Source organism: Glycine soja, chromosome 10 (genome assembly GCF_004193775.1).
Source record: "Glycine soja cultivar W05 chromosome 10, ASM419377v2, whole genome shotgun sequence".
Lineage (NCBI taxonomy): Eukaryota > Viridiplantae > Streptophyta > Magnoliopsida > Fabales > Fabaceae > Glycine > Glycine soja.
In genome coordinates this window covers 41,615,934-41,641,768 of record NC_041011.1, presented here as the reverse complement: position 1 = coordinate 41,641,768, position 25,835 = coordinate 41,615,934, and the positions used below count along the sequence as shown (strand labels likewise).

Genomic DNA, 25,835 nt, shown 5'->3' with positions numbered 1-25,835 from the left:
ATCTAACATATATATACACACTATTTTTTATGAATGGAAGTCTAACATGTATATAATATAATGATCCGGTTACTTAATAATGGTTGATGGAAATAAAAGTATACTGCAAATCAATACATACTTTATTCAAATCTTGAAGTCACGTGAAAAAATTCTCCCTAACCACTATTATTTATTCTCAAATTAATCACAACTATGCTCGTAGATTGAAGACAAGGAATAGAGAAAATATTTTGATAGTGTTGCTTTCTTGAAGTTTGTCATGCGGATTTGCTCGTGGGCGTTGTTGGAAAATCCGAAAATGCAGCAAGTGGTTAAGAACATGACCTACCTGTGATAGGATGACATTGGACATTAGACATATACATAGGCAGAAACGTATCGGATGTAGGTTCCATACTTTCATCCTTTATAATATATATATATAATTCCAAATGATTATTTTTTATTTGTAAGAATAAAAAAAACATATACAAAAGAAAATTTATAACAAGTCACATATTTTATCATCGCTAAAACAAACCATAAGCTAACTTAATTTCATAAAACAAATTAGATTTTAGATGGGTTAAATTTAGATTATTTTTTTATATCTCTTTATTAAGTTAGCTCAAACAAAGACATGTAATTTTTTAACGGATTCATAATGAAGACTATTTAATATTGAGAAAAATAGCTATATATCATCATTTAATTCTGTCCATTTGAAAGTCTAAAAGAAATAAAGTTGTAATAAAAGTTGCCTGATCGTTTAAAATCTACTGCTCTCTCCGTATGATGTTAATGAGTTATATATATATATATATATATATATATATATATATATAGTGAGAGTAAATATGGTAATAAAGGAAGTTTTTCTTAATATTATCAAACACGGTGTTAGTGGTATGTTATTGGGATAAAAAAAAGTGGGCAAAAGACTATTAAGGGATTATGACACTTTTAGTTTTGTCTTGTCTAATAAAGTTATTCAACTAGTTCGTAAAAGTTGAGAGATTTCCCTGTAGAGTGTCCAATAATGCAAGACTTTTAAAATTAGTTCAGGAGATTTCAAATGAACCCATCACCACCGGCGCGTACCATGCCGGGTGTATTGGCGATTTTTGTAAATATTATTCAGACGTTTTGCTTTACATTGATGGGAAATGAACTTTAGTTTTAATTGGGAATCTAAGAATACTTGGTCATACTATAAATAAATAAATAAAAAACACTTGGTCACTTGGGGCAAACGATACTCTTTTTAGTGAGAAGTTGATTTGGAATTTTGGTTACGCAAGAATTTTTTTCGTTCCCAAAATTAAATATAAAATAAAATTATTCCTCAAATGATCTGGGGTGATTATTTTCATTTCTGAAACTAAATAAGTTTAAAAAAAATTTAAGATTTGTAATTCATCGATCAAATTAGTCCAATTGTTACATATATGTGACTTGAGTTGCTCTCATGTTGTTAGCATTGTTTTTTTCTATTTTTTATTGTTTGTTTTTGTGTTCACAACTTTACGCGCTCTCTCTATGTTTACGTTACGTTGGTAGGCAATGTATTTTTTTTTTATAAAAAATAATAATAGGTGAATTGAATTCTTAGGACTCATCGAATAAAGATAGGCTTCAAAGATAAAAAAAAAAATGATTGTAGAAATGCTTATATATCGCCTACCAAAGTTATCATATCTTGAGAATATATTAGTCAAATCCTTTCAAATCAGACCAATTTGTGTTGGCTTCATTATATTTGCTCTCTATATTTACATTTCATTGTTAGTCAGTGTATTCACATATCATTGGAAATTACTTGTTTATGTTGTTAGTCGTTGTATTTACTACTAAAATAAAATCATGGATCAGAGAGGAAATATTCACTCATAAATCTATCGTTAAAATTATTTGCGAGGGAATTATGACATATTTGCAATGAAATATTCTTTCGCTGAAATAGGGTTGCTAATTTGTGAAAAAAAAAATATTGCCACTCCATCGCAAATCTCTTGCTACTAGAAGTCATAGACTAATGTTAGGCAATTCCCTTGCAAGTTAGAGACAGAAGTCCCACTCAAATTCCTCTCAAAATGCCCCCTTGTTAATCCCTTCTTGTCTCCTCTCACTAAATTTTTCTTGTTAAATTAAAATTCTACATTTATGAATTTCATTAAGTCTTTAATGAGGGATTTACAAGGGAATATAATCACTTCACTAGTTAGCGAGGGATTATAAATATATAAGGAAAATTTATCTCGCTAATCTGATTTTCATGTAGTGAATAACTGTATTTCCATGTCATTGTTAGTTACCATCATGACTTTCTACAAAGTAAAAAAAAATTAAATACGCCATAATTAATTGCCCATGTTTGCATTAGTTTCTAATTTTAAAAATGATAAAAAAATTATGTTTGCACTCTAAATGTCTACTCCACGTGTCACATTGTTTGCACTCTGTGTTGATGTATATGTGTTTGCAATTTATGTTCATAATACATGGAGACACTTTAAACAGCTAATTCCGGGTCATACAATTAATTTACCCTCAAGAAAGGTAGGCATGATACTTAGTTGAAGAAGTTGATCCTTATTCATGGTAGTGGCGAAAATAGATTTCCTATTGATTTTGATCCATTTGAAAAAAAAAAACACAAATGTCAATCCGACAAAAGTTGAAGAGTTTTGATACAAAGTTTGCTGAGCATCTTAAAAAATGAGGGGATCACATAAAGGAGCGTGCGTGTGAATAGAAGATTAGGCAGAATGTCCAAGTATGAGACTTGAATCTATATTTGTAATTAGTAATTTTTTAACTTCAATTTATTTTTTGTTATAATTTACCCACAATATTTTAAATTATAAAATGCTATGAAGTACCAAAAACTAGTTCAATATGTAAAGAAATCCTGAAAGGTATTAAGATCAATTTAACCAGTAGTTACATCTCTGGAGATTTTCTTGAAGAGTATCCTTTTTCGTGATAAGGATATACTTAGGATGTTTTTTCGTGATAAGGATACACTATTTTCACTTTTATACAAACCTCACTAAATATATGTATTATATACCCATCTTCACACGAAGCAAAGTCCATAATTTGAATTATCTAATAACTTTTAATTTATTCATGTAGTACTAAAATAGTAATATTTAATTAAAATGTCTGTCATTGTAGCAAAATTTCCTCCTTATCTGCAAATATTTTATAGATGCCTGCATATAATTATTTTATTATTAAAAAATTAAAATAATGTTGATTAAGAATAAAATATATATTTTTATTATTAAATATTTTAATTACTAGTTTACTCCATAAGCCTATTACGCAAAACTCAAAAAGTTTATTGATTAAGTGAAGTAAGGCAGGAGTCGTACGTATAATAGGCTACTTGCATGTTAAAGGCTTCACTCATCTCTCTATTGAGGCAAAGTAAATGAAATTGGTGCTCTAAATTAATACTTTCATTTTGTGTAAGTTTATTTCCATTTCTATGTTTTGTATGTCAGGGAGTCCTTTTGTCTGAAACTTTCAATTTTTTTTTATATAAATATTGTTTTCCTCTAACCCTAATTACAGCAGCACGTTCACGTATTTACTCAAATGAGAAAGTCAAATGTTAACAAAAGAAAATCCACAGTTGTAGTTTCACTGCATCAATATGACACAGTAATTGTCGTACGTTCAGACATTTAATTAGCGAAGAATCTTTACACCTAAGGTGGGTGGTTTCGTTTCCTAGCCCCTGCACCTGGTAAAAATCCTAGTCAGCAATAAGCCAATTCTCATGTTTAATTATGGGTTAGAAAATTTGTTTGAGGAAGAAACAGATTTCCTGAAAAGAAGCATTATATATATCAAATCAAACCTAGCTTTTACTCCCGTTTCTATATATATAGGCATGAATGCCTTCCACTGTTCCACAGACTCTCGTACATTTTTCTTGTATATAAATTGATTAATTAACATTTCCCTAGAAGCCCTAGAAGGGCTAGATATATAAATGGTCTATTAATCTCTGATTAATTATGGTTATCGAATATTTCTTCTGTTATAACTGTTTTCCTTAAGTTATTTTATATAGATAAATAATAATAATAAATAAATGATTCTTTTTATAAAATTAATTTTATTATTATTAATTTTTGTAGTCCATATCATTAGTTTTATAAGAAAAATATATAAGTAAGAAAAAATAATTAATATTACATTAAAAAATTAAAATGACAATTATATGTTACGACAAAATTTTCTTTTTACACGATTCCTATGAAATGGATGAAATATTAATATCAACTCACATATATTCTTTCCACAAGATAAATTGAAAACATGAGAGATTTTAATTATATACTCTCTCTTTCTTTCTTCTAGATTATATGATGTTTAAGAGGAAACAAATTATTCTAAAATATATGTCATTTTACAAATTCAATACTACATTAAATATATTTTTCAAGATTATCCATAATTAATACTTCATTAGAATAGTATAAGAAAGGATAAGACATTAATTAGAGAAATGCATGATATATTAGGAAATTATTGGCTAAATATTTATTTAAAATTCAACAAATTAATTGTCTATCTAAAGTGTTTTTTTTCCACTGTTTAAAATATTTTTTTTTCTGTTCAAAGCGTTATTTAAAATATATAATAAAAAAACAAAATAAACAATTTTTTAAGGACTAAAATCATTTTTTTCAAGGAAAAAAACTAAATTATATGAATGGAAAAAATATTTAAGCCTATAATTTACTTAGAATTCAATCCAGCTAGCTTTTTTTTTAAAAAAAAAAAATCCATCCATCTAGCTGATTAATTAGAACTGTTCATGTGATTTCTTTTTTACCGAAAAACATACTCATGATATCATTAGATAGCAAAACGTTGATACAATGAGGTGAATGATTACAAAACTGTGGACTAACATTGAATCTAGACGCCCTAGCTAGTACATAAGTGACTTGGTTCGCTTGTTTCTGGAATGAACCGTTCACGTGTGATTTAAGACCATTTAGAAAATTACTACATAAAAATAGAAAAAGACTTACAATCAAATGACTACAATTCGTCTAGCATTTAAATACAGTTAACTGCAAAGTTAGTTGTTACTTTAAACGAGAAAATAAAAAATAAAAATAATCATAACTAGTTGAAATAAGATCTTGAAATTGAAAGTTAAAAACCTTATATTAAAGAACGAACGTTGTTTATGCCATTTTAATTGGTCGTAAATCTAAGTATATATTCCAGTATAATGAAATTAGAATTTAATCATGATTCTTGTTTATAAAATGTGATAATTAGAGTAAATTCCATTTTTCAAATACATGTAACGATTCCTTAGTGATGCAGTTATTTACAGATAAAAATTAAGCAATTGTGTCAATTAAAAATATATGCAAGAAAGAAAGTCACGGCTAATTAAGTTGCTTGGGGATAAAATGGCTAATTAGTCACCAAACATTATTTCTATAATTGCTGTATCCTGTCAACAAAGCCTTTTAGATGACATTGGTACTTGCAAGGTAGGGCAAAGTAAATAAACCTTAATGAGTAGTAGTTAAGAATTTCAAAGTTTCTCTATTATTTTATTGGCTTATGCAGAATCAATGAAAGTTACAATCATCACTATCTGTCAAGCTCTCTCCATTTTAAAGCGTAGTTAATGTAAGCTTTTTCCCATTCAATCAACAAGCTAACAAACAATATATTAGGTTTTGATCTTTTACTGATAATTTGAATAAAGGATATTTTTTAAGCCAAGATGACCTAGACAACTATTTAACATGGAGACAGTCCATCATCAAACGCACCAAAAAGAACCACTTTTTATATCAAAAAATGGGTCGTTCTCCGAACTACAAGGGGATTAGGCGAATAGCCTACCCCGGTTGTCAATACACCAAAACTTAATCATCCATAGCCATATCCAAATCCAATTACTTTTTACATACTCGATCATTTTTAGCTGGCATCTATAATAGAGAAGACAATCTAAATTTGTCTTATTTTCATCTTTAATTAACTAATGAACTGCATTATTAGACCAATTACATTCTATGCTCGTGAGTCCTCTCTAGCTACTTAATGCTTTGCCTACATAATTTTAGCTAGTTAATTATTTTTCCAGCTAGTGTGTACATCCTCAACGTTTTAATTATTATATATTACCTTCACCATATTTCAATTCGAGATAGATTCTCAAGAAATATATAGTTATGTTTCTAATAATTAAACTTGTGTCCCTCTGGATATGCATGGATGCAGAGAAAGAAAGCCACGCAAAAGGGTGCAGCAGCTATTAGCTAAAACTCTCAATGAAGAAATCAATATATATATATATATATATATATATAGACACACACACCAGCTTATTCAATATCCACACCCAATTAATTAATCCCCTGTAAAGTTCAATCAACATTTTGAAAAAAAGCTCTCACGTACAGGAGAGAGGGTAGAGATTCAAGTGCATGCTTCATAAATACACTAGATGATGAACATGATATATTATATATTAATTTGAGTACAAATATGATAAGATATCTTCTAGAGTAGTAGTTGGCGGCAGGGTGGTGGCACTTAATTACCACTATCTACTTCCCCGGACTCCAGAAGCGAGAACAATTTAAAGGGCATCATCATCTCAACACGTCTTCGTAGAGACAACAAAAGCACCTTAAAATTGCAAAAAAAAAGAAAGCAGCACAAAACATCGACGACTTGGTTTACTAAACCCATCATAAAGGATCAACATACAAAGGACAAAACACAAAACCAAATAAATAAAAACACACACACACCATATAATAATATACGATTCATATTTGATACCTGTGGTGAAACATTGGTAGCAACAAGCTTCTCAATTAAGTAGGAGTGGGAGTGACCTTAGGCTTTGGCCTCTTCCTCTTCTTCTCGTAGCTAACACCTCTCGCCTTTGCCTGAAAATCGCGAACATCGCGAAGGTAAATCCTGACGGCGCGTGCGCCGAAGGGGTTGGTCTCCGGGCGGCCGCCGTTCTCCTCGTAGGCGGCGCGGAGGCGGCCGATGAGGGCGTCGAGGCTGCCCCAGGCTTGGCGGAGCGGGCAGGGACATGGGGCAGGTGGGTTGGGGAGACCGAAGAACGGGCAAGGGTGGTTATGAACCTTAGTCTTCCCGAACTGGTCGAGGTAGTGGAGGAATTCCAGCACGTGCGCACCGCTGCACAAGGCCAAGGAGAGTGGCGGACGGTGGTTCCTCAGGTACTGGCAGAACGTGTTCCAGTCCCTTCGCTTTTGGTTCTCGTAGCGGCTCGGAGTAGTAGTGCTCCCGCTGTTGTTGCTTCCCGAAGACGGCGACGACACTGCCGCCGCCGTCGTTGGATGATTCGTGGTGGTCGGGGTGGGTACTGTCTCCATCTTGTACCTGCTGCTGGGGTTTGTAACGTTTGAAACGACGTTTTTTGATTCAGAAACTAAATCCATGGATCTGATATGCTTTTCTTTAAACCCTTGGATCTGCTTTAGATCTTGCAGAGCCTGAGACTAATATGATGCTACTTGGATAGCTTTGCTAACGAAAACTTCTTCTCGTTCTTCCAAGGACTAGGGTTTTCTTTTCATAATAATATTGATGAATATTGATATTGATGTGTGGTAGTGATATTTATTAGAAAAAAGAATATAATATTAATATCATGCAGAGAAAGAAAGATTGCCTGAGATGATGACTAGGGTGTGGCTGGAAAGGGAAGACCGAGAAGACAGCAGCAACCTGGGCAGTGACAGATGAAAGCTAGAACGGTGAGTGGTTTCCATTATTTTTCAAGAGAGAGAGAGAGAGAGAGAGGAAAGGAAGGGAATAAGGTTTGGTTAATGTTGGCTCGGAGTGTGAGAGTGGTAATTGGTGGGAAATGGAATGATTCCTGGGTAAAGGGTAAAGGGTAAAGGATGGGATCAGGGACATCAGGTATTTGTTTCCAGAAAAGCGCGAGAAACTGAGAGTTATGTAATGTCGTACCGGAACTGAGAGAAAGGGTGGGGTGGGAGAGTGGTGAAGAACCGAGGGTTAAATGAAGGAGAGGAGAGTGTTGTGCCGAAACAGGACAAAGTTTGGCAGTAAGCAGTGATGATGGTGACCAAAGATGAGCAGACATTTCAAATTATGCACATTCCTCACTCTACTTTTCAGCGCGTGATTTACATCTTTTTAACCCTTTTCGTATCATACCACTCCTTTCAAAAACATTAATCCTCTTTTACTTTTTAATCTCCATTGCTTTCCATTTTTATTCAAAAATAATATATACAAGGCTTTACATGTGTATATATATAAAATGATTAAGGTAAGATTACATTTAAAGTTTTAATTTATTTTTTCCTTAACTTATTTTTTTATATTTATTTTGCATTTATTCTTTCTATCTATAACATCTTTTCACCCTAATCAAAACTTTGTTTTGACCAGCATTCTAATTCATCTTAGTTCTTCTTCATCACCAATTAGTCGAAAGTATAGAGGATACGACAATGATGGATATACCAATGAAGAAAAAATTAATGGTAACCCAAGGATAGTTATAGAGATCCAGCATTGTTTTCATTGTCCTTTGTAACAGGTTTGATGTTGGTGGTGTTTCTACGGAGGTAGCTAGTTTTAATTTCTACTATTTCCTCCTTTCTTTGTTGTAATAATGGACAAATTTGAAGCTTTGGTGTCTATATATGTTCTGAGCTTCTAACTTTTGATGTCCAATGAACAAGAAAAGGCCTGCCATTCTGGGTTTTATGATTTGGGGTTGGGATTTTGAATTGTTTATTTACATTTTCTAATTAATTTCAGCTTTGTTGTTTGTTTAGGAGTTTATCAGAGAGGGGAACCAAATTAAATAATGAGAAATATTCATAATGTACTGGCTAGCTAGCTAACGAACTAGTTAATTAAGCTATGAAAATCAAACTTTTTACATTGTTTCATACCAAGGGTAGTTTTTCTGGATCTACGATTGGGATGCAAGAAACTTTTACAAAGTTTGAAGTTTAATGATGTTCAGAAACACAAGTTATGACCTCGTATGAAGATTTTGTATCGATACAATTTTGTAACTTGGGGAGTACAAGCCAGAAGCGTCATGGTTCAAGTAATGAATGCAAATGCAAATGAATGAATGAATGAAGTGAATATGTATGTGTTGTGCGTGAGGATATTTTCGGTCACGAATTAACGATAGTTCACACTTCACACAACAAGAATAAATTGAAAGAGGAGAAGAAGGAAAAGAGAAAGAAGTTTACCAAAAGGACGGAGACTCAACTCAAGCAAATAAACAACAATTTTACTAAATAAAATACGATACGTAAAAGGTGTACAGGTTAAGAGTAGTAATTAACAAATTAAAAACGTAACAAAATTATTAAATAATTTTACTTCTTATAATTATTTTCAACTAAAAATGTTGTTTTTAATTTCATTTTAAAAAAATTATATAAAACAGTAAAAATATTTTTATATTTACTATTTTCTATATAAAATTGTATTTTTACGAGCAGGAAATGAAATAGAAACTAGGAAACATTTTCTCACGATTTATACAATCTAAGCTGTGCAAAACAAAAGTTTAATATATTTTTTTTGTTTAACATGTTATAAAAGCATATAAAAGTAATTAAATAGTACATAAAAAAAGATAAGGCTCAAAAGTATAGTCATGTACTTTTCGCATTTTTTTTATTTGCATTGTAAAGCTTAATGTTTTTTTTTATAATATTTTCTAAAAAAAATATTTCTTATCTTTTTTAACTTTTGTAAAATATTTTTAAGATACATATATACAAAAAAAATAAACAGTAAAAATAAATACATAATATCAAATGTAATGTTGAAATAAAAAAAAAAAACTCATTCGCTAAAAATTAGATTTATATGTACTTATAAAAAATATTAATACAATATTGTGCAAATTCAGAAGTTAATGATAATAGTACTAAATTAAGACTAAATTAAAAATGGTAAAAATATCTAATTAAAAGAGTGAGACTCTCGTTGTTTAAATTATTTTTTTTAATTATAGTATAAGAGTAAATTATTATAAATTAGACTATATATATATATAAAATTTGCACTTTTATGCTTTTCACCTTCTATCAATCAAATCTAGACAGGAGGGACCGGGTGCTGTGGCGATACCCAGAGATTTCTTACTCTTCTGTATAATTCGCATATACGGTTCTTTGGGACGGGTCGAAGTGTAAAAACACTTTTAAAATATTGAGATTTCTTTTGAAAAAAACTAATCTTAAATTCATAATAAAGACCACTTTATTGGAAATCTATAAACAGAAGGAAAGTGTCGTATATATCTAGCGATCCGTTCAATCAAGGGAAAGATAATCTTTTATGTAAAAGTTATTAACTATTTATATAACTGCTATTTAGCAAGTTGTGTATAGCATCATCCAATGTATATAAACTGTAAAGAGTCTTTATTTTTTCTCTGGCTGTGCTACAATATTGTCACTGACCATTGTGATGAACATTTAAGTTTAAAACTTACACTAATTAGGGTTGGGATATTCTTTGTAGTGCTATGTTAGTCAATTGGTTTTTATATATTTAGATAAACCACTGTTAAGCGATATACTTGCTCAATCATAATTAATCCTACATACTATTACTAGCTAGGTTGTATTAACCAAGGTAATTTGCATATGCAACTTGATCTGGTTTTCTTTCTTTGTTGACCCAGTAATTAAATGTTCTTTTATATGGGAGGTTGAATTTGGTATTGCCACTGTTATATATAAATGGTATGAGTCTTGGCATCTGTTGTGCTCCACTTAGGGTAAGAAACAGATCTCCTGCATTTGTAATCTCAAAACCTACAAATAGGGGCAGGCCAGCATGGGTTATTTTGGGATGTCCAATGGATTCGCCCTATAAGCTAATGTGGTTGTGGTAGGAACCAATAAATAGATAGATCTACGTTTTGTAGTTAGAGTAAACTAGCTTTGCACCTAAAATGGAAAGAATAAAACATTTAAATACCCATACTATGGTTATGGTCCCCGCCTTCATATCTGGGGAACAAAAGGGCTCTCAAGTATGGTATCCTCTGTTTCTTATCGTTGCTACATTTGCTTTGAGGGTGGCAAAATTTGTTAGTGCCTCATCGCATCCAAGCAAATACTACTTTCTCGATTGCTCTCTCAAGAACAATTCCTTCTCATGTTCTCAGCCAAAAAAACTAAAAATAAATAAGATTACAAACGGTAAAAATTAAATACAATTTTTTTTATTAAATAACTTATTCTCTCACATATAAACAAAATGAAATTTTATATTATTACCTGAATCTAGTAAGTTATAAGATCGTGTATATAAATGTATTAATATGTATAAATGGTTATAAGATAATTGATTTGGCGCCAAAGGTGGCTTCTTAGCGCGTGTAGGACCCAGTTGTTAATATTGATGGAAAATTAATTAAGGAAACTTGACAAAGAATTCGGTAAAATGTCCAGCAGGAGGACCACGTGCCCCCAAGAAAGTCATGAAAATGACTCATCTGAAATGAAGCCTCAATAAAATTATTATATTTTAGAATGAATGATTTTAAAAATGAAGTTCATTGCACCGTGGATTAAAAGAGGTTGGTTTAGATACACTAATGACACCATGTACATTATTCGTCAGTGGGATAAGTGGGACAGGACAAAATCCCTGGTGGGACCCACTCTATTGTCAAATTGAACATGGAGGCATGGAGCATGATTGGATAGCACACGTCTAGACCCTCCTAATAATCTAATAGTGGATCTGTTATTAAAAAGAAAATCTAATGGATCATTGTTAAACATAAAAATTATATTTAATATGTAAAATTTACGACTGTTTATATATATTAATGCTATTTTATTTATTATTTTTAATGCACTCTTTTATATTTTTACTATATTATTCATTTTATTTCACATTTGCCTTTATTGTAAAATGTGTTGTAAAAATATCTATTTTTAAAATAATATTACTCTTAAATAAATGTGCTTATACATGGAGCAAAAAATATCTAATGAGAAAGCCATTCTTTTGCAGCAATGCCTTATTGTGCGAGTCATACTGCATTCTACAGTTACATCTTATGTCCTAAAATCTTTTGTCCACTTCATTGGAGACACAGTCACGTATTGCATTTAAAAAGCTTTATTCTTTTTTTTTCAGGAGTTAAATATAATAATTACTGAACTAAGTAAAATGGAATGTTCTTAAAAAAAAAAGAAAGTAAAATTGGAATGAATGGTAACCTGGTCATAAGTAGACATTTTAGTTTCATTTTAAAATTAAAACATTCTATTATAATAGTAGTATTATAAAATAAATGTGTCTCATCAGTTTTATAAAAAAATTAAGTTTATTGTCATATTTATTCTAACTTCAAAACCGGAGAGCTTGATTTTTCCCATTTTATATATTAATAGAGTTTTTTATAACAGTTTTATGTATTAATAGCTAAGATGCCACAATCAGGATGTCAGTGCTACTCTAATACACTTGACATTATATATGATTTGTTTTTACTGAGACATTGTATATGCATAGGGAAAGGATGAATTGATAACAGGTGTGAAGTTTTCACACTTCCAAATAACTTTATGCAATATGTGAAATTATTTAATATAATCTTTGAATAATTTGATATTATCTTTATAATTATGTATATTTGTATTATTTAGGACCCACAAAAGATACAAGACATTCTACATGAAATTACGAGACACGTGTCAGACATGTAACAGGAGCATGAACACTTGCCCTTAGGAGTCGGACTCTTAAAATGATTGATTATCTCTAATCTATTAATATTTGAATATCTTTATCTATCGGTAGATAATTAATTATCTACAAAATCATACATTATCTACAAGGTACAATTATCTTCTAACTTTTATCTATAAGCTACAGTTTATTTCTAATATTATTTGCAATCTACCAATTATTATCTATAAGTCGAAAATGATCTGCAAAGACTATAATGATCCGTACAAGCAATGACCCGCAACTCTTACTTAATCTTATAAATATTAAGTTTCATCAAATCCTGAATACAATCCCACACACTTTAGCACATGAGCAACAAGCTTGTGCCTCTCTCTTTGGCTCACTTGAGCTTATACTTAAACATATACTTGATTTATCTCCTAACTAATATACTTACTCGAGCGTCAAAGTCATTTGTTTTGCAAGTCTCCCTCTCTTGTCGTCTCGACAAAGGCCTCTCTCAAAGTCAACATGTGAAATCCAGAAGTCCACTTTGGCCATGTCCACCTTGATGTGTCATAGTTCCGGATTTTGGTAAGTTCATTTGGTGTTCACCATGGGGCCGTGATAACGGCTAATTATGAGTATATTTTGAAATTAAATTATATAGGAATTTATAATTTTTTTCTTCTAATCTTTCCTTTTTGAGCAAATAATTGTTAAATTAATATCATTTAAGTTTTTGTGTAGAGAATATTAAAAGTGATGGATTTATGAAGCTTAGTGAGTAAAATAAAGCCCAGAAATGCATGAATAATTAAGGAAAACAAAGTAATTGAGGAAAGAAAGACTAATTAAGGAAAGAATGCTAATTAAGAAAAGAAGACTAATTGACGAAAAAAAAAAGTATAATAATTAAGGAAAACAAAATAATTAAGGAAAGAAAGACTAATTAAGAAAATCGAACTGATTCAGAAGCAAAATATATTCCTTATAAAAGAAGAAAAGAGAAGAATGAGAAGACACACAGAAATTCCAACAAAATATAATTCTTTATAAAAGACAAAAGCTAGAAGAAGGAGAAGCAAGAGAGTCATTCCTACCCTCCATTCCCTTTCTTATCTTTTCCCCTTTTACTAAGTATTTCCCTCTTGCAGTTGTAAAGTCTCGATGACAATGAAAGGCTAAATCCCCTTTATTGGAAACTTGACAACCAATTACTCTTGATGTATTTTTTCTTTCTATCTATTTATGAATATTACTTTTGCTTTATCCTTTCTAGTGCTTAATATTATTACTTGTGGCTTTATGACCCATTTGCATGGCAAATTTTAGGAGTAGTACTGGGAAAGATTATTTTCTAATAAATCTGGGAAATAGTATATAAATAAAGTCATCACCAGGAATAGGTTGATATTTGTTTAGCCCATTATACATCTTTATTCTTAATACAATTTACTATTTTAGCTCTGCAAAGATATTTGAAAGAGAAAATAGATAAATCAAGATCTTTCGTGCGGGGGACCAAAGTTAGAGTATAATACTAGATGTAGGTGTAAATTGAAATAATTATAAATAGAGAAAAATCATTAATATTACATCAAGGAGTAACTCTAATAGGCTAATTTTTCAACATTCTCATCTTCTGAATTTTCTTCTACAATATTATTGGGTTTTCTCATCTTTATTGTCTTTAATTAATTAATTTAAATCCATGTTTAATTCTTTTTCTTGTTTGATTTAATTTTTAGCAATTTAATTTACTATTTTCTATTACCTTTTCCAAATCTTTTTTCTTAATAAAATATTCATCTACCTAAATACAAACAAATTAAAGTTCCTGTGAGACGCATTGGTACACTTATCAATCCATCAACAAGATCTCTCTTAAAGTTGACTTGTGAAGTCCGAGAACCCACTTTAATCACGTCATCCTGACATGTCATAATTTCAGATTTTGATAAGTATAATATCAAGTTTTACATAATTTAGACATTCATTAATATGTTTAACAATTAACATTTACTTATATTTTAAATAAGTACATAACACATCAACCGTCAAAAAAGCACTTCTGGTTGAATGGATCAACGTCCGTGTTTGATCGGGTGTTAGATGTGAAGAGAGGGTCTATGATTTAATGTTAAATAATCCGTTTCAAAGACGCATATACATTACTTTCTTACATGCAGTTTATGAGGAAATTGTGTTCAGTTTTTTAGACTTTAACGACGATTCGTTTCTTTATGTCAAAAGTTTGATACCAAACAATGATTATTACTCAATAATACTTGTTAAGGGTTTATAAAATATACTAATTACTTTTTCTTAAACCTCATTTTCAATTCATTTACTCTTTACTTTTTTTTTATATTATATCACTTATCATATTCATCATTCTTTTCATCTACATTTTTTTTTCTCTGTTTCTATCAATCTCTTTTTACCACTCAAATCCGTCCCAAAACGAAGTTATATGAATAAATTTTGCGAATTTTTTTTTACAAACCAACACACCACCATGAAACCGAATAAAAAATAGGCAAAATGACGAGATACGGTTCTTGTTAGAAACTTATTCCCTAAACGGGTCTCTTTTCAAAGAAATTTCGAAGGGGGTCTGTTTTTGAATGCTTTTTGCCAGTTTAAATGGCGAAACACCCTATTTCGCCAGCACCATCAGCAGGACAGCAGTATCTCGTCAGTACCATTAGCAAGACAGCATTGTAGCTGTGTCAGGTGCATAGTGGGTTTCGCCAGCCCCATGGACGAAACACACATGCATTTATTCACGTGGACATAGTGTGTTTCGCCAGCCCCATTGGCGAAACACACTCATGCATGAAGCGCCATCCTCCATCCATGCATGCATGCATGGCATGCATCCAACATAGGTTCTGCCAGGGCTGTTGGCGAAATGCGTTGCCATGGGTTCCGCCAGCCCTATTGGTGAAACGCGTGCCATAGCCTTTCAGAAAAAGCGCAGTGGTCAAGCATAGCCTGCAGTGTTGAAGACGTAGCCTTTTCAAAAGCTTTTCAGAAGGTGCAGGTTAGCCTGTGGGGGGGGGGGGTGGGGGACGACGAAAATTTAAATTTCTTCCCCCACCCACCCTGTCCCCTCCCCTTTATATGACCCTTGTATCTACAATTCGAGATACACAAACTTAAAAAACTTATTTGGTGGCGAAAAACTTAAGGGTTTCTACATTTTCTACCTTCAAAGGCCAAGGCTTCAATTAGGTGATATAAGTTGTAAATGATGTGAGAATTTAAAAAAGAGAGATACCACTAATATTAAAATGCGACACATACCCGAGAAATAACAAAACTTGAAAGGAGGCAATTTTCAGTAACTAATTTCCAGTCAGGAAAATTTCCACTAACCAAAATTTCCAGGATGCAAGAAAACTAGAAAAATCTTCAAAGGGGGTGTCTTTATTCTTCACCAACATGCTGTTATGTAAACAAAAGGGGAAGAGGGTGGGGGAGTTGATTAATTTCAATGAAACAATCTACGCCTGCAAATTTTGAAAAGGCTAGATGCTTTAATAGTAAAAGCTTTTGAAAAGTGTTGGCTACGGATTTAGTATATCTAGAGTCTAGGATTCACGGGTTTTGCTGACCCTCTTACCATAATGGCTTCATGCACTTCATCTTTCAACTATAATAGTAGTTCTTTCTCTCTGTTAAATATCAATTTGTTTTACTTGAGAATAGTAGCGTGTTTGAAAACTCGTTCAAAAATATTGGAGTTTCATTTGAGAATTGAGATATGGAGTTTCATTTGAGAATTGAGATATGGAGTTTCATTTGAGAATTGAGATACATAAGGTATAATTATTAACTTCTGCGAAAAATCACGTTTGAAACTAGAACCCAACATGTTATACATTACTATACTCTGAATTTTAAGAAAAGTATAAATATCTGATAAAGAAAATTGGGAATTGAATTATAAAATATGCAAAATATGGGGGCATGTGTGTTTCGCCAATAAAAAAAGCAAAACCCTACATGCATGTGCCATGCATGTGTGTTTCGCCAATAAAAAAAGCGAAACCCATGCTGGACACGCGAAACTATGCTACATGTGCATGCATGGCCATGGTGGCATGGGAGGATGGCAGTGTAGTGTGTTTCGCCAAAGATGATGGCAAAACCCACTAACACGTGAACTTTTGTCCTGATAGGGACAGTGTTGTTTCGCTGTTGGTAATGGCGAAATAGTATTGTGCCGTTGATGGAAATGACGAAATAGGGTGTTTCGTCAGCAGGAATGACGAAAAGTTTGTAAAAACAGATCTCTTCTAAAAATTGTTTAAAAAAAAACCCATTTAAGGAATAAATTTCTAAAAACAACCCTATCTCGTCATTTTGCCTACAAAATAATTAACTGGAAGCTATAGCTAATGTTAACGCATGCAGTTCTTAAATTTGATTGAAATATTGAAGTAACTGAAAGAAACAGAACAGAGTTGGTTCAAACTTAGCCTCTGACAACTTTATGATGACACATTCATTATGTGGGTTAACACACGTGAGTGGGATATAGACAATGATATTTCATTCACACAGAGCCAAGTCTCGGCATTTTGGGCAATTAGACCCCTACCCACAAGTCCCTGCATTTGTTTACCTCAAGAAAGTGACCTAGGAAGAGAGACACCACAAACGGCCACAAACACCAACACCTGAGCCAGGTTAAGCGTCAGAGGTAAATCGCAGCCGTGTGAAGTGAAAATGAAAATATGAAAGAAACATGACAAAGAAAAACAACAAAAACTAGTTCAGATTTTTTTTATAATACTGCCCACAAATTAACATGATTATAGCCACCACGGGACTCATCACTTAGTCTTTCCCCACCAAGCCACCACGAAGACAAAGGAGAGACCTCAAACTCGATCATTCGATGTACATTAACAGCAAATCAAATAAAAATACAAGAGGACCCAATTGAAACCAAATTTGATCTTTTTTTTTTAAAAAAAATTAGAACATGAAAAAAAAAAAATGAGACCATCTGAACTTATTTTTAAAAAATAAAGGCTCTAATTAAAATTTCTAAAAATAGAAGGATATAATTGAATTATTTTTAAAAGTTAGAGGATTTAATTGAATTTTTAATAATAAAATATTAAATTAAAGTTTAAAAATAAGTTAGACATCAAACTAATAATTAAGCCTACTTTTTTCTATAACAATTTATATTGTTGAAATATACTACTATTCATGTGTTTGGAACTATGTTTCCACGCTTCATTAACGCACAAGTTACATATTGTATAGGTCAAGGTTTATAGTTAGCAAATCATGAATAAATCTTTACTAACAGGCTTTGGATTTATAAAAAGGAATCATCTCACATAATATAGTGAATAACTTTAAATCTCAATCGAAAAAGATGCTCACATTTAATATCGAATCATGTTTTGAGTGAGATTGTCTAAAAAAAAATACATAAAAAAATGAATTATTCTTTCTTTTACCATTTGTTATAAATTACACATTAACTAACAATGGAATATTGATCAAGTAAATAACTTTTGTACGACTCATTAAATTGTTAGAAATTCTTGAGTCAAATTTTGTAGTGTTATGTTTGTATCTTGGATACCACCATTCCCCAAGTTATACGAATTTTGTCCGGACATTATATTTTCAACTAGCAATATAATTTATATCCAAGTATCTTTGATAAAGTTTCAGAAAATCATAGGCTACAAAGTTATAAAAATTGCAGAAATATAATTCTTTTGGGATTTAAATGCTTTTTCGTTCTTGAAATTGAGCATTTTTCTCACTTTCGTCATTGCACTTTTTTTTATTTTTATTTTAGTCTTTGTTTTTCTTTTTTAAAGCACTTTAGATAATATTTTTTTTACTATTAAAAACATTTTATTTACTGCTCAAAGCGTTATCTCAAACGCTTTAAGAAGGAAAAATAAAACTTATACATTTTGTGAGAATTAAAATAAAAAATTAGAAGAACAAAACTATAAAAAAAAACATTAAATTTTAAGAAGGAAAAAAAGCATTTAAGCCATGCTTTGGAAACTAATGATATAATTTTAAATAAAGAAATTACTTCCTGCACCTCCCTATTACTCCATGCACTTAATCTAGAATATAAAGTTACATTCCAGAAAAGACTTTTTGGGAATATAAAGTTTTACATTCCAGATATGATGTTCCAGAAGCTTAAAAGGTTGCAGGAAGAAAAATTGGAGGTGCAGGAAGTAACTGCTCTAAAACAATTGAAAATATGGGCCCATCCCTCCTTAGCAATAAGTCCAACAGCTCTTATACAGCATTTGGTCCAAGAAATAGATTTTTTTTAACGTTTTTGTACGTCTCTCCGATTATTATCATTCAACTAATTTCTGAAAATTTTCAGTCTTGGATTATTTTAGTTAGACATTTTGAATACGAATCATAGCGGCAATCAGAACCAAAAGGAGTAGTAATACTAATACTACTTCTGCTCAGTTGTAGAAAAATATCACCTCAATACTTATAAAAGAGCTCAAGCTCTTTTATTTTTTGACTGAAAGCTTAAGCTCATTTTTTAGCAGGACCAATATCAAATTTACCTAATTGATAAAAGATATATTAAAAATATATTGCTAACGTTGCACAATATCCTATACATGCCTAATAATGGGACAGTAAACAATGAGCTAAATTAGCAGGGGAACGACGATGATAGTCAACATAATTCATAACAGGGAACAACATCAAAGATGTAAATCTTTGCATGTTCTTTAGGGTACATTTAAGAAAATCAAATGAGCAAAGGCAAATGGAACACGGAATTCCTTTTTAATGACTAATATGGCAGCAACGTGCCATATTCAAATTCTTCCACTAGTTGCCCATTTCATTTTGTACTCCCTTGACAGCTAGAGCTTGCTGCAACATGTAACAAAAGCAAGTTTCATCTTATAGCATTCAGTCAAAAACATATGCCAGACGAAGGAAAAAAAAACAATGCATATTGGATACATCAAACAAAAAGAGTTTAGTTGATTTGTAGTCATCATCACCTGAAAGCACGACAAGGCATATTGCACATCACTTGCTGATATTTGGTGGTGGAGAACAACTCTCATTCTGGAATTAAACAGACACTATCATCAGTCTCTTGCTAATTAGCACATTGTCCACAAAGTGCAATAGTTATCTAATACGAACTAATTAATTCACATATATACAGAGTAGATAACAAGGGCCAAGCAGCAAGCTACATAAGATTTTGGAGGACATCAATAACATTTTTAGCATTTAGAAAACGTTACTCCTGTTCCCAAGCCCGACTTAGTCCACCAAACATGTTAAATACATAACAAATATTTCATTTTTTGTTAAAAAAAATCATGTATGTAATACATTATATATCATCATTAATATTGTAAGTTCATCCATTGACTCGGTAACATAAAGAAAATACAATATATACACCCGTCAAAATTGAAAATATTGCAAAATACGAGTGAATCTTAAGCTTAGGGAAAATGTTCCCGTACAAAAATTATTCTAAAACTGATGCAGAACAAGATTTCTCCAACATTTGAATAGTGATAACTTATAAGATGGATAAACATTGACACATTGACAGAAGACATTATGCTGACAAAGAAAAAACAAACAAATAGAAAAGATCAGCATGCTGATTCACTTCTTACGTTTGGACACACAAATAAGGAGATAGTAGTCAACAAAAACAGCAATTACTGCATTAATCCTCAGAAAACTAATAGTACTAACTTGACTTCATTGTAAAGTTTTCAATTATTTATAACAGACTGAATGTTGCTGAGGGAAAACAAGACCTTGATGAACTCTCTTGCATCACAAGGATACCACGTTCTTCCATGTACTTGCATATCTTTTCTGCCCTAGTCTTTGTACCCTCTTCAATGTCAATAAATACCTAGCATCAGGGAGAAAAAACTTAGTTATTCCTACATGATATACAAAGAATTGTCATTTATTTTGTATGCACTTGGTATTGTAGGCTCAATATTGGGACAGGAACTAAGATAACAATGTAATCAAGACAGAGTAATTGTTCAAAACAGAAATAATCAGAGAAATAATGCAGTTTCACTATTGTAAACAATTTACACCACACTAAATTCTAAATACTCACCATATTGGTCTCCACAGAACCAGCATCCACTCTCAGTCCTTTAACTTCTTTTAATCCATCTGAAATGAAGGCAAAAGTTATAGTAGAAAAGCAAGTATAAAAGAAAAAGGATTGTGAGTTTTAAAAAATTATAATTCCTCAAACAGACTAGGACTCCTTATGGAATCATCTAAAACTGTGTGACATTTACCAGCCAAAAGTCTAGCTTTCTTGTGATCACTTTCCAGCTTCCCAACATTTTCCTGCAAGGCAACAAGTGCAGCGGCACAAAGGAGGCCAATCTGTCTCATTCCACCTCCTAAGGTTTTCCGGAGTCGTCTAGCCTAAAAAAAATAGATAAACTAGATTTCAACATCAGTCGTTCAGGAAGTATCTACCTGCTATTAATTTCCCTGTAAAATTATTGAACTACCTTGGCAATAAAATTCTTGGAACCAACAATAACAGATCCAACTGGAGCACCTATACCTTTAGATAGGCAAACCTAATTCATATTTTCAAAGAAATAAAGTCAGTTCACTTTCCTATTTTGATTTGAAACAGGTAATAAAATTAGTCCTCTGGAACTTTCTTCAATAAGATAGATAAAAGTAAAACTTCAAATGCCAAGAAGATATACTGAATTTTAGGCAAACAGGAAAAGGAAGAGAAAGCGTACGGAAACTGAATCAGCCGCCTGGACAAGCCTATCCACTGGAACACCAAGTGCCTAAAAAACCAAAGTTTTCAGTAATGCATATGTTAGCAGGAAGGAGAAATAAAAAGCAAACAGGAAGCAAAAAACTGAATATACAATTAAAGGCATGATATTATTCTCATGCTTCACTCTATGGCAATGAGAAAAAGTAATAAGATTATACACTCAGTGGAAAATAGGCAGTGAAGAGGTCAGATCATATTTAACTGCTTATGCCTCTTCTTACTAAACAAATGTAGAAGTCACATGTAATCATTCAAATGGTAACTAACCATTTCATTCAATTTTATTTTACTGTAAATTCACATTGTCATATCCACATACTATGAATGAAGTCATTATACACATAAATAAACTGTAGCCACGCACTGAGATAGGATGGCAGAAAGTAAAGTCACAATAGGCTTTTCCACAGGACAACAACTACTAGCCCATTTTATGTTGTGGGACATTGGCAACCAACATATTTCAGTATTCACAATGCTCAATGTAGATATAAGGAGCTAAAAAGTGTTTGATCATTATGAGATTCTAGAAGTAGACATTTTTTAAGTATTGCAGTTAAAGATGTTTCATTAAGTTGTGTATAAAAGGAGTTCATGTTATCCAGTTCTGTTTTTCTGTTGGACACAGAAAACCAACATCCGAGACATTTCCAGCTGATCTGTCTCAAATCCTGGTCGTGGTTATTCACCCCTGCTGTACTGTGTTATTAAACTTTAAAATTCCCCCCAAATATTCACACTAGCAAAATGCACATGTTGGGCATTGAACATTTCATTGCAGTTAACAGTGCCAGATCAGGACATGATTCTGCACATTTTATGTTCATTATTAATGGAGATCATTTTCTGTGAGATAGCTTTTAGACAAAATGTATGTATTTAGTAAGTAAACAAATCACATGTGCCACTATAAAGCTTTATTGTAAATATTTTTAAGAAAGCATAAGTAAAACACAAAATTTCTTACAACTGATGCGTTAAAAATACGGGCCCCATCAATGTGAAGCTTCAGTCCATGCTTCTTAGCTAACTCTCCAACTCTGTCTGTATATTCAACTGAGAGGCATCTGCCACCAGAGCTGCATTCAGGTAAAATACGAGTCATGATGCTGCTATAAATTTGAATCAATTAACAACAAGATGGGACTTTTAAAACCTAAAGAAAAATTAGCAAATTGCCAGGCCTGAAATCATTCTAGTAGCTGTATGGTAGTCATTACGCATTACCAGCAACAGTAAACGGAACAAAGAAGTGAAGTCACTGCATTACGAAAACATGCCCCATTTCTTGATTAACATTGCATGGGGTAATCATGCAGTGCGGGAAAAACAAATAAAATGCTCTGCTGTGATCACTGAAGGCTTTGTAATAGGAAGCATTTCTACTCACCAACCAATATATACAATGAAAAGGTTATATATGTTTGCAAACAAAGAGCAAATTCACAATAGACAATTTGGCACTATAAACTAAGTTCTTTTTTTTCTCACAAGAAGAATAAATTATCAAAATCTTGTAGAAAATGTAAAATGTAAACTATTGTGTGGCATTAAGATCACTATAAGAGCAAGTCTAAATGAAATGTTCTAAACCAAAAAATATTGCTTACTTTGCATGAGTGTTTTCCAAGCAAATAAGCTTGGTGGTTGGATAGAATAGCTCCCCCATTGGGTCCCTTATAGCAGCCTCAATCAAATCAATGTCTATGGTTCCATCATCGTTATTTTTCACTTGTCTTGGATGCACTCCCCCAATGGTTGCAATGCCTCCATTCTCAAAAATGTTGATATGGCAATTGTCTCCAAGAATAACCTCACTTCCCCTGACATCACAATGAACAAGTACAGATACAAGGTTCCCCATAGTGCCAGATGGAACAAAAAGAGCAGCTTCTTTGCCCATTGTCTTTGCCATCTCTGTTTCTAAGCGAAAAGCAGTTGGATCATAGCCTAGAACATCGTCATCAACTTCAGCACTTGCCATAGCAGCTCTCATTGCTTCAGTTGGCTTTGTAACTGTGTCTGAACGAAGATCCACAATTCTAGTTACCATCTTCTCTTGAACTAAAACAAGCCAAAAGTTAAAAAAAAAAAAAGTCAATCCCCATTCTCAGTCTCTCATCATTTCCACAAATTTAATTTCAAAAGAATCAAATCACCAATTTTAAGCAAACTGATGCTTACAGTGGCATTTCTCTGCAACCATTGTTGGATTCAAATTCAATGATTGAGAAGCACTTATAAATTCAAGGGACAAAAAAACAGGGGGAAAAAAAGTTTCCTAAGCTACAAATGATTTTTTTTATTATAACAGCAGCTTTCACAAAATTCTAGCAAAAACAAATTACAGACAGAATCACAGGTATATGTATCATTGCATCAGTAGTAATCTCTGCAATCCACGTTATTAAATAATAAACAAATAAAAAAATCATAAAATTCCCAAGAATTTCGGAGTCGAATTGAACAATTCTACTAAGAAAAAGCAAGGAAAAAAGAAATCACCGAAACCTTTCCCGCAAAATGAGAGGAGTGATGGTGATCTTGAAATAGTCTCCACTCAGAACGAAATTCAAGAAAAAATACAACAACAACAACAATAATAATAAAGGTATATCACGAAATAGAGCATTACACGATAGGCTGTTCTCGGAGTCAAATTGCTGTCCAATTTCCTATTTTCGGAAAAGCTAGTTACTCTCTCTCTCTCTCTCTCTCTCTCTCTCTCAAGTTAAGAATGAAAAACCACAGTTAAAGACACTATAGTAAGGACATGACGCATGCAATGATGCAAGACAAGCCATGAAGTACAGAAATCAAACTCTGTTTCGTTCTCCTTTTAAAGCATTTTGTATATTACTTGGTTTCAGTGGCTGAGAAAGGAACAACAAGAACGTGATGATGGTGTGCGATGAAATTTCAGAGGAGGAGTTGTTAATTTACCAGAAAATCCTCCAACAAGATAGCAAGCAAAGCAACCCTAGCTGATTGAGTTGTTGTCGCTGGTTGCTGTGGCCCAGACTCGCTTCAAGGTTCTTCGAGTGAAAGTGCATGCAGCACCCAAGGAAACAAAACAAAAACCCTTTATCGTATTATTGCGAGCTTAGGACACTCGAGTTATATAGGGACCATTTTGTACTTTCTAATTTCTATTAATTACTTTGATTTTATTTTTTTTTAAGAAAAAAACGTCATGCTTTCTAACGATCGTTCCATGAATGAATATGCCCATCCTTCGTTCGGTGTTTATCTCCAACTTGTCTTTTTTAACCTTTTGGAGAACGTTCATCTTAGCCATTATTTAAAATAATTATTATTCATGTTGGCATCGAGTCAGCTCTATATATAGCTCTAATCTTCCTATTCATTTTTAAAATATGAATTATCATTTGAAATTCGAGTGTTAACAACACATTTTTTTTAACATTTTTAATTATTTATTATTAATATTTCTTTTTAAATTATAATATATATTAAAATATGAGGAAAAAATAATTATTTTTTTATTATTATTTAATAATAACTCATTATATATAATAAATTTATTATTTTTTATGATAATTTTTATAAAATATTACAAATGATCATTTATAATTAAATGACAATACTACCTAGTTTTATATTATTAGTGTATGATGATTAAATTCTTAAAATATATAATTTTTTTATACAATTATTTAATTAAAATTTGCTATGTATGATTTTTTTTTGTTAACTTTGACCACAATTATTTTTTTAAAAATCATATTTATTATATTATTTCTAGCTTTGCTCATTCAAAAACGTATAATTTCTAAATTGTTGATAATATAAAAAAATTATATTGTCTGTCTAAAGAAAACAGGAAATTTTTTAATATATCCTTTACCTTTTTTTGTTGATCTAATATTTTTTACATTATTATTTCCTTATCTTTTTGGATAAGTGCAATCCAATATTGCGGGTTCCTTTTTAAAGGAGGTGGCTCATTAGCTATATTTATGTGAGTGGGGGCTGTTGAGTGTTGGGATGAAAACATCTACTTGACTACTTGAGTGTTATAGCATAAATAATGAAGGTACCAGTCATCTCAAACTCAGATTCCTATCTTTCTAGAGACTAGAGAGCAGCCTTTTAAGTAAACAACTTTTGGCGGCTAAGACATATAAATAATACACTGTATAACTTTGTCACAGGTCTCGTGAAGAAAAATCTCAAGATAAACCTTAGGAAAAAATGTATTTGATTTCGAATATAAAAATAAAAGATAAATTTT

The 25,835-nt window shown here is 31.7% G+C and overlaps 2 protein-coding genes across 3 annotated transcripts; both read right to left on the bottom strand.

The window, feature by feature from the left end:
• Nucleotides 1-6,362: 6,362 nt before the first annotated feature.
• LOC114369998 (protein LIGHT-DEPENDENT SHORT HYPOCOTYLS 1-like) lies at nt 6,363-8,097 on the bottom strand. The gene is made up of 2 exons (XM_028327282.1): nt 6,826-8,097; nt 6,363-6,669 (listed from the first exon to the last, which is right to left on the bottom strand). Exon 1 carries the CDS (start codon nt 7,455-7,457, stop codon nt 6,861-6,863), a length of 597 nt encoding a protein of 198 aa, XP_028183083.1. The 5' UTR covers nt 7,458-8,097; the 3' UTR covers nt 6,363-6,669; nt 6,826-6,860.
• An 11,217-nt stretch (nt 8,098-19,314) lies between these two features.
• On the bottom strand, nt 19,315-24,684 carry LOC114372306 (probable low-specificity L-threonine aldolase 1). Of its 2 annotated transcripts, none has more exons than XM_028329798.1 (10): nt 24,524-24,684; nt 23,191-23,644; nt 22,548-22,659; nt 21,537-21,587; nt 21,291-21,362; nt 21,069-21,201; nt 20,879-20,937; nt 20,559-20,659; nt 19,773-19,839; nt 19,315-19,638 (listed from the first exon to the last, which is right to left on the bottom strand). In XM_028329798.1, the coding sequence occupies exons 2-10, from the start codon at nt 23,631-23,633 to the stop codon at nt 19,594-19,596; spliced, it is 1,083 nt and encodes a 360-aa protein (XP_028185599.1). In that variant the 5' UTR covers nt 23,634-23,644; nt 24,524-24,684; the 3' UTR covers nt 19,315-19,593. The 2 variants fall into 2 exon arrangements, with proteins under 2 accessions (XP_028185599.1, XP_028185600.1); XM_028329799.1 differs by lacking the exon at nt 24,524-24,684 and adding an exon at nt 24,216-24,363.
• Nucleotides 24,685-25,835: the final 1,151 nt, after the last annotated feature.